At 30.8% G+C, this 10,545-nt stretch overlaps 1 protein-coding gene across 1 annotated transcript; it reads right to left on the bottom strand.

Moving 5' to 3' along the window:
• Nucleotides 1–1,045: 1,045 nt before the first annotated feature.
• LOC109338771 lies at nucleotides 1,046–2,691 on the bottom strand. Its single transcript, XM_019576078.1, has 2 exons — nucleotides 2,350–2,691; nucleotides 1,046–1,535 (listed from the first exon to the last, which is right to left on the bottom strand). The coding sequence occupies exons 1-2, from the start codon at nucleotides 2,445–2,447 to the stop codon at nucleotides 1,262–1,264; spliced, it is 372 nt and encodes a 123-aa protein (XP_019431623.1). The 5' UTR covers nucleotides 2,448–2,691; the 3' UTR covers nucleotides 1,046–1,261.
• Between the last annotated feature and the right edge of the window lie 7,854 nt (nucleotides 2,692–10,545).

Raw genomic sequence — 10,545 nt, 5'->3', positions numbered from 1 at the left:
TAAAATCTATTTTGAATAGGCGTGGGTTTATTGTTTGGATGATACGGGTTTGGGTTAGTAGCACTCACTACTCTTATATATAAGATTTTGCGAAATTACCATTGGATATGTTTTTAGGTTTATGGGCAAAAGAAAATACAGGGTTAGGTCGGATTGGGGAAACCGAAACTTTAGAGGCTCGAGAATGAGATTTTTTTTCTTTCAAATCTCAATGATATCAAGAAGGTAAAACACGACTGGTCCAGTTGCCATTGCAATTTAAACTTACTCATTTAAATTGCATGGCCACAAGGATAACTCATAAAAAAGAGAATGAAATCAACTTACGTGGTGAAATTTATGTTTTTCTAATCAAGAACCTTCATTAATTCTTTGATATGGACAATATATAATAGAGAGGGCCTAGCAATTAAAGCCTTCAATGAATCTGCAAAAGTTAGCAGGTTTCTGGTACAAGAATTCTTCGCCCAAAAGGAAACTCATTGCATTCAATTCACCTCAAGAGGCTCACTCAACTAAGCAAGCCATGAAAAGAAAGAACATAGAATAGAAATAGAAATTGCTGTGTAATACTTCCAAGGAAAAAATTTACTGTAGGAACCGTACAGTACTATTTAACAACTTTTACGTGTCAATTAAATTAATCTTTCCGTCTCCAATTTGGATTCCAATAAAATACTATTTTTCAATTACTTCAAGTTAACCAAATCTCATGCACGAAACCTATTTCATGTGTATGTACCATGCACAACACACTCAAATTAAAAACAAAAGGGGATATAAAATAAACGCCATTTGCTTTATACATAGACAACATATGTATTTTATATATTATCACTACATTATCCACTATTGATATTTAGTTACTATTAAATTCTTAAAAGAAGTGATACAAATAATAATAAATCATATATTTATTATGTATAAATTTTTATATTGTCAGTATATATATTACCATTAAAATAGGACAAATTAATGAAAAAGAGGTGGAGAGATAAGTTTGAAACTTATGCCTTAGATTATGAATGAGGCTAGTAGATATTAAAAAGTTACTTAGTTTTATTCACAACTTGCTGAAAAGCCACTCAAAACAAGATAAGAAGTAGAAGAAGAACACTAAAAAAAACACTCTTACTAGAAGCTATTAACACATAACACTTTTTGACACAAAAGTCACCTATAAGCTACTGCTATTGATATGGATTTTCCTCCTCTTCTTGGATTTTAGCTGAGATCATGCTTTGTTTCTTTTTCATCTTCTTTAACACATTACATCCTTTAGAAGCTTGTACCTGCGTGTGGTGGTTCGTGGTGATGGCGTGGGGCTCTTCCCTTTCTCAGAGCCACTCTCTTCACGATCATGTTGCTTGATTTTCTCGCCAGAATATTCAGAACGGTTGGTGGTTCCGGCATCATTTCCGGTCACCGGTTTTTTGGAATTAGAGCAAATATATCTTGATGAACGTTTTTCCTCACTTTGGCACCAATCGCACAGTTCTATCTCAGGTAATTCCCCATAATAGTTGCTACAATATCTGAGGAATCAAAAAGTAGTGTGATGATTAGGATGAATGATTTAAGGAATATAATAAAGGAATACAATACTAATACATGAACATTTACCTATAAATAAAATTATTATCATGCCTGAAAATATTAATCCAAATTTGAGCTTAATTATTCATCCTAAGATAATAAAATTTAGAAATTTTTGCATTAAAAACTAGTCTTATCAAATGTTTTTTGAGAGGTCTATCTTATGTAACCTTTTTTGGAAGTACTCATTGTCCTGGTTATTAATATATACTTTTCCCGATAAAGGAATAATTCTTATCATATGTTCTAAAGTGCCATATATTAAGAAAAGATAGAATAAGTATCTGTATATAATAAATAGTTGTATCTATCAAACTAAAGATGATTCTATCATGACAAAGAATGATCATAATATGTATGTATACAACTATACATGTATGCAATGTTAGAAATTGGAGATAATATCATATGTGTGGGCTAGAATATTGCAGCGGCAGCCACTTTGGCAACTGCATTACCCGCAATGGTGTAACACCAATCACAGTGATATGGTCATATTGAAACAATACGATCACATAAGATCTTATTTGAGTTGTATCAAAAAACATTTGAGCCATATTGTATCTCGTCAAATTGAACACAAAATTTCATCAAAAAAATTAGCAACATAACGACAGTAATCCGCACCACAAAACCCTCAAGTGATTGCAATTTAAACATTGCATCTATTTACATGTATGTGTGTGATGATATATGATAGAGTGAATAATGAAGGTTGAGATGAGAAATTGAAAGAAAGAAAGAAAGACATACGAGTGTTGGAAGCGATGATGGCACTTGGAGCAGCGGAAAAGCTTGTCAGGGAAACCAACGTCACCACACATGCAACAAACTGTTTGAAGATCAACCATTTTTTGTTTGCTATGCAAAGATCACTACTTCAAAAGATACGGCTTTGAAAAGGAGAAGAAGAAGATGGTGATGATGATGAAGAAGAAGAGAGAAATTGGGGATTGAAAAATAAGGGACGGTTAGTAAGGCAAAGAAGAAACACAAACTCTGAAAGGAAGATTATGATATATGAGGTAAGAGAGAAATCCGAATGGAGAAGAAAGAGAGAGGGGTGGGGAAGAAATCAGAGAGTTTTTATATATAAAGGAAGAAGTTTTTTACATTCAGATTTGACATCATATTGAAATCTAAAGTTTTTAATATTATAAGTGTTTAATTTTAATATAAATATAAGTATAAAGTTTTCTCAACCAGCTTAAAATTTATATTTTGTAAATAAATAAAACATTCAAACATAATCTAATTTAGCCTAAACATGACGAATTCCTCGTCTTCTAGAAAGAGTCCTCATATTTCACTTATAGCGTGTTAAAATTTTATTCATACTATTATTAGATGTTATATGAAATTTTATAATTAATATATAATATATAAATATAAGTGAGATATTATGTAAGTTAAAATTTAGAGTGATATAACAGTTTAATGTTTTTGGTTATATAGTAAATATTTTTTGGTTATAGTATAACAGTTTAATTAATTCACATATTTGAAACTAATCATCATTAGTTTTTTTTATTTATAAAATTATCATACGTTGATATTAACTGTGGCTATGCAAATTAAAGTGATTGCAATCCTATTTTAACTCTAATTTAATGGTATGCGACTCCCTTATATAATTTATTCATATTTTTTGTTCAACATAATTGTAAGGATGTAGGGGGCAAACCTATGTTGTGTGACATAAAAACAACTTGAATATTTTTTACTGACTAGTCTCTGAAGTATGGTTATGAGATACTTGTTTTACATAAAATAAGTATAACAATCAAGTTTTAGTTGAATTAAACTAAGAATTGAATCAGAACATTTTATTCTATCATAAATTATCTTTAAACCACTTAAGTCATGATTTTAACATTTTTCTATATTAAGAGTTACTACAACTTTCTCTTTAATACATTCATTCAAAATCTTATCATGTTTATTGTGTCTACATAACCGATGCAACATTCTTATCTATGTTACATTAATTTGTTTTCTTATGGATAAATCTCTTAATCACTTGTTTTTCTCTTGTTCAACATCCTCTTGTGATGATCGCTGTATTTTAGATTTGGTCTCACATCCATTATTCATATCGATGTTAATATTCACTTCTCCATTCATGAGAATATGATAGGGATAAAGTACAAGAAAAAACAATTAAGGATGATCCTTTTGTTCATTACTTTTGCACTCCTTGACATATTATGAATAAAATTATCTTTGAGAACATGTGGTTCAATCAAAATGAAATATTGGAGGTTATCTTTCTATATTCATATATCCTCCTCATATCTACATTTCATAACTTTTCTTAATCTTATGTAGAATGGGTGTGAGACCCATCAACTTATTTTTTTTCTTTGTTAATTCTTTAGATACTGTAGATTTGAGTACCACTTGTTTTTCTAATTTTTTATCTCATTATTAATAAAATTATATTGCTGCTAAATGAAAACATTTGCTCCACCGTGATATTGTGAAACTTATAGTAGTTTAGTAAAATTTTCTTATAATCTTTAGTGTCATATTTCTATCATATATGACAGCTAATTTATTACGTCATTTCATCCTTAAATCATATAGTTTATATTTCCATGAATTTCCCTTTGATATTGTATTATTAACTTAGATATTTGAATCATATGGTTCACATTGTTTTTTTTTGTTGCTAAACTCACTTCGTAAAACTCACAATCCATATTAACACTCCGTACATATACTCGGTTATAGTTAAATAAATCTCTCTAATTCAAGTCTGTGCAAATACAATTTGTAGTACATAATGAGTTTATTGTCTATAATACCAATATCCTACTGGAAGAAAATTGCTTTGCTGGTAAGAAAGACCTATGGTTTAGATAATAAATAAAATTCATAATAATCAGATTGAAATAAGTCTTATTCTTATGAAAAGTGCGTATTTGAGTCGGTTTATCAATCTTGGTATATAATATATTTTATTTTCGTTTTATTATAAAAAAAAATTACGGTAGCGGATATGTACACAGGTAGATCACAGATTGCTTGCTGTCGTTTTCAGTTAGGGTAGGCAGCGAAGAGAGAGAGAATAACCTTAAAAGAAAAACAAGTGTGTGAAAAAGACACTTGTGACCCATGGCTGAGCTTGCTTGATTATTATTTCTTACCTATTCTTTTATCATTTTTCTTCCATTCCTTTTCAACACCTTTTGTTTTGTCGGTAGTGTTGTTTGTACGTGTACAATTTTGTAACTTTTCTGTAACAAATTCAATTATTTTTCATCATTTATTTTTATCTTAGTTAGACGAACTGGGTTTTAGGCTCAACAATATAGATAAGGTTTATCTACAAGTTCACTTGCTCTTCATCAAAGTGAATGTCTCACCCTAGGGTGACAACTAAGGCATCTATGATAATTAAATTTTGTTGACTCTTGACTCATGTGTTATAAAGTTTATTAATAATTAATTTATAAATAACATATATAAGATAAGTTTATTAATAATTGATTTACAAATATCATATATAAGATAATTTATAAGAGTATATATCATTATTCGTAAGAATAACAATCAAGATAAGGATTATTTTATACTCATTGGATTTGTCTTATTTGATCGTTTAAGTGCTTTTATCCGACTAGTTAAATCTATAAAAAGACTATATGATTGTTATCTGAGATCACCTTTGGTTCTAAACTTCTAATGTAGTTCAAGGGTTCATGGTGCAAGATGGGTAAATTGGACATAGGTGGACATGATAAGTGTTTTTCAAATTTTTATTTTTAATGGTGTTTCAACAATGAGATATTAAGATAGACTTAATCCAATGAAATTTGTGACAATCAATAGAGGTTGAACTCCTCTTAGCACTATGCAGTACTATAGAGTATCTCAACTGAATCAATAGAAAATTTTATTGTCCAATATTACTAATGGAATTTATCAAACATCTCACATGCAATGATAAAATTAAATATTCCTATCTTCTTTTAATTAATTATACTATGTCATATTTCGTTTATCCCATTAACCATTAATGTGTTGACGTTGTTATAAGTGTTAACCCAGATGATTTTACTAAAAGAAAAAATGATTCGATTTTGTCATTGTTATACTTATATACCATTTTAAATTTTTTCCCTCACTTTCTACATCTATTTTCTATTTCATAATATAACTAAGGTCATAATTTTTAAATGAGTAATTAATATTGTATTGCTTTTTTAGAATGACATTTATAAATAAACATTTTTTCCCAAAAACAAAGTAACACTTTTAAATAAACTGGAGAGTAATAGAATTAGATTAAGAATGGTCTGAGTAATCCAGCAAAGAGAAGAAATAAAGAAATCAAGAGAACCAAAAAGAAAAAGAACACATCGTGCTTTTATAATTAATGAATGAGAAAACTGAATTCTGTATATCTGCAAAATGTAGAATATATACATCTAAAATAGTTGCTACAAATATAAGCCAACCAATCAAGTAAAAGTAAAATACATCCACAATCCCAACTACCACTGCCATAGCAGAAACTTGCTTCCAAAAATAGTATGTATATGTTGTTCTATGCTGCTGCAATTCTGCTGAATGTACATAGTGCATAACATAATATGCATATTTAACATCCCTTCAAGGTGTACGATGGAGATCAAAAAGTCCAAGCTTGGAGATGAACTTTTGGATAAATTTAACATGAAGCGGCTTGGTGAAATCATCTACGGGTTGGGCAGGTGATGGAATAGGAAAAAGATGGACAAGACCTTATTGAATCTTCTCCTACACTACTTGACAATCCATCTCAATTAGTAATTATATTCAATAAAATACAGTAAAATAAAGGCTGCAAAATACGCCACATCTTAAGTGCCAACACAATATCCATAGCAGGAACCAATAAATCACAACATTTTAGATTTTGCATTCATTCCTCTATATTGTTATTACTATGCTAAAATTTAGTATCACAACCAATAAAGAACATAATTTAGTAACAATGTTTTCTAGATATCTGGACGCAACAATAACAATAATATAATTCACTAACAATAATAAGTATTCTTCCATAGATGTAATACACTAAAATACAAGTCTTCTTCGTTATTTGGATGCAACAGGCACTTAGGCAGCAACTACTAATCTTCAAAATGATAACTTGAACTATTATTCATCACTTCAGTTGTATTAAGATTTAAACCAAAATGAAATATACTCCTGAAACAAAGAATTTAAAACAAGTGAAATATGAAATACCTTCATCATCAGACTCCATTTCATTCAAAACAATAACATTTCTTATGCGAAACTGTAATTAAAATTTCCTAGCAAAATGGAAAACAAAGAATGATAAGGTAAAATTACATAGTATAAGATATTAAATGTTATACTTGAAATAGTAATACTTTAATAACTTAAAATTTTACCAACATTCTCAGTAGACCATAGCCAACTCCTAGCACACATCAAAACCTCTAATCTAATCCAATTAAGTCGACTACGATGAAAGCTCAATATTCGATCACTTGTACTAAATGTTGATTCATAAGCTATAGTAGAAATAGGAATAACTAACAAACCTTTTGCAATTGCTTCAAGTGTTGGATACATGACTCCATTTATCTTCCACCAACTTAAAATGTCCAAATCTGGTGTTCTTTTCATAACATCATCCTCCAAGTAATGATCCAACTACATTTTAACACTTGAACTTCTAGTTTCTCTTCTCTTCTCGATAAACACATCATATTCCTCCAAAGATTCATCATTAGTAACAATTCTATTTTACAATGGTGAGCTTCCACTAGAGTTTTTTGTGTGTTGATAATCAGACACCAAATCATAACACAACTCTCGAATTTTTCTAACTTGTGAACATGTGTCATGGTCATACAACTTATCAAAATAGAAGTCAAGTAATGCCATTTTGAATCTAGGATCCAAAACTATAGCAACTCCCATAATATCATGAATCACACTCCAATACCTTTCAAATTTAGCCATCATGTTCTCTGCCATCATTTTAATAAATTCATTAGAGGGGTTCATCCATTGAGTTATTGCTAGCTTAATTCGACAAAGCTTGGGAAAATATATGTTGGCAGTTAGATACTTAGTACCAAAAAAGTATATTAAGAGTCACATTGCCTTAACCAATTTAATACATCCTTAGATGATATGACAACCTCAAGCTTTTCGTAAGTTGAATTCTATCTAGTTGGAAAGTCTAAAATTAACTTTCTAGTGTAAGGAACTTTCAATTATTTAGCAGTCTCCTCAAACTTTTTGTTCCTTTTTTTGTGTAGCATTCCACTATGCTACACTATCTCGAATATTTTCTACCTCGTCTTTGACAACTTCTAATCCATCTTTAACTATTAAATTTAGGATATATACACAACAATGCATATGAATTAAAGACCCATCTTTCAACAAATTTTCCAACTGCAACTTATTCTTAATTTTTGGAATCATAACATCATTAGTGCTACAATTATGTAGAGTAATAGTTGATATTTTTGTGTCAGTGTTCCAATCTGTAATGCATTCAACCAATGCATGATAAAGTATATCACTAGTGTGAGGTGCAGGAACATAAATGAGCCTAAAATAATAATATTCACATTCAATATTTCCGTCATAAAAAACTATAAATATATTGTATTCTAAATATAATTACTTCAAGATTCGACTTCGAAAAGTCCAAGAGCAATCAATATAGTGAGCTGTGATCGCCACATACCCCCTCTAAATATCTGAAGTAATTGCCACTCTTCCTTCATGACTATCCAACATCTTCATTGCATATTATCTCAAAATCATATACTTTCAATATCTCCTTCTTAGTACTGTTTTGAGAAGGAACTTGAAACAATGGTTGGAGAAAAGTTGAGTACCTTCTGAAACCAACATTATCCACTATTGATAACGGATAATCATGCATAATAGTTGCACTTGCGAGCTCCTTTTTTGTATTTTCTGCATTATAAGTTCCAACTCCTACCTTTTTCTTAGCTTGTGAGGATTTAGGCATTAGAAATGATTGCCCTTTGTCATGGCCTCTCGTCCTAATATTTTTTTGGGTGCACAACTATATACAGTTGTTCTAGTGCTTTGTTCCATTCTTTGAACTTCCTCCGAGTTTCTTCTTACAATATTTTCATTCAGCCTTGTCTATTTCGTTCACTTTAATCGTTTCAAAATGCTCTCACATCCTACTTCTATGCCTCGTTGATGTAGGTTGTGTTGTTGATTCTATATTATCATCTTGTCCAATATGATATGACTCGGGTGTATTGTTAGAAGTACCTTCCACATTTACTTGATGGGAACTTCCTTGAGAAGCATGTCGGGTACTAGCCACATTCGTAGTTTTTTTGTTTACTAGATCCATTTTCCCTAATTGGATGAATAATGAAACAATTAAAAGAAATAAAAATAGATTTAACATATTAGTAAAAATGGATTTAAGCAATCAATCATTGACTTCATTAGGTGTTATAAAGATTGTGCCACAACACATATTAGCAAAAACAGATTTACACATATTAAACCTTTTTTTTTTACTTTTTTCTTACTTAATATATCATAAATCTGGAATCATGAATGACCTCTATTATTTCTAAGCACAAACCATATAGCACAAACCGATACCCAATACACACTAATATAATCCTACTCTCCACCCTAGGTTATTTTTATGTTCTTGTTAATGGTGATAACATGTTACTTTTAATAATACTCTTCAGGAAGGATTTATCGAAATAAGGATTAATGAAACACCAAAGTAATAAAAGATGATGAAGATGAAAGACTCAACTTGAGGATTGTTGTCTTTTGCCTTGCCGGAGAAGAACATTGATTGTGAGAGAGTATGACGACTGATCCTAATTCCTAAACCCTAATCTTTTCAGTGTGACAACTGATAAGTGAGACTTTGAATGTGAGTCTTTCACACTCACTGTTTCTAATTTAGGTCAGCCCAACAATATATCTAATGGGTTTGGGGCGAGTTCGGGGTAAGGTATCAACTATTTCTAAATTAGGATCAAGTTTTACCCGAATCCAATCATAGTGAGTTTCCCCATTAAACTTGGGTTGGGTTCAAGTGGGTACCCACAGGTTTGGTTTTCATTGTCACCCCTAATCTCAATATGTTGCGTGCATTTGTGGAAGACGTGATTATGTGCTATATAGATAGCTGATATATTGTCATAATATATTGAAGTTGGACCAGGAAGAGGGATATGCATGTCTATAAAGAGATAATTCAACAATTGCAATTCACTAACCAAGCTACATAAGGCTCGATAATACTCAGCTTCTGAAGTGGAACGACTTATTTTGTTTTGTTTCCTGGTTTTGCAAGAAATCAAGGAGGAACCTAAGAAGACAAAATATCTAGTGAGAGATCTATAAGTGTCAAGGGAGCAAGCCCAAACAGAGTAAAAAAAAACTAGACAGTTTGAGTGAAGTGTTGGCTCGGAAGAATAAACCTTGTGTTGGGGAAGCTTTCGCGTAACGAATGACTCGTATGGTAGTCTTTTAATGAGAGTCCATGAGATTAGACATAAAAAGACTAAGTTGTTATACAACATAGAAGATATCTAGTCTAGAGATTTTCAGATATAATAGCTGGCCAAGTAGACGTCTATAGCAGGAAACATCGACAAAGGGGTTACCTTGCTCCAATTGAAGTTTAACATAATGATCAAATGGTGTTGTGGCAGGTTTAGCAGCTAGAGAGTCAATGTCTTCCAAGAAGGATAAAGCATATTTGAATTGGTTCATAAGGATTCTAGATTTTGATCTCGAAATGTCAAGACTTAAGAAGTACCTTAAGGTCCCCAAGTCTTTGATTTTGAATGCCTCTTCTAGAATATGATTTACATGAGTAATTTATTCATGTTATCACAAGCTAAAACCATTTCAACAACATAAACAAGAATTATGGTGATGGAAGACTGA

This window comes from Lupinus angustifolius, unplaced genomic scaffold (assembly GCF_001865875.1).
Source record: "Lupinus angustifolius cultivar Tanjil unplaced genomic scaffold, LupAngTanjil_v1.0 Scaffold_41_59, whole genome shotgun sequence".
NCBI lineage: Eukaryota > Viridiplantae > Streptophyta > Magnoliopsida > Fabales > Fabaceae > Lupinus > Lupinus angustifolius.
This window is presented reverse-complemented; position numbering and strand designations above follow the sequence as displayed.

Bases quoted from the DNA above. Each gene is read 5' to 3' on its own strand.
- LOC109338771 (XM_019576078.1), bottom strand. From the start codon at position 2,447: ATGGTTGATCTTCAAACAGTTTGTTGCATGTGTGGTGACGTTGGTTTC. The intron at 1,536-2,349 runs GTATGTCTTTCT...TTGATTCCTCAG, and splicing joins CATCATCGCTTCCAACACTC to ATATTGTAGCAACTATTATG.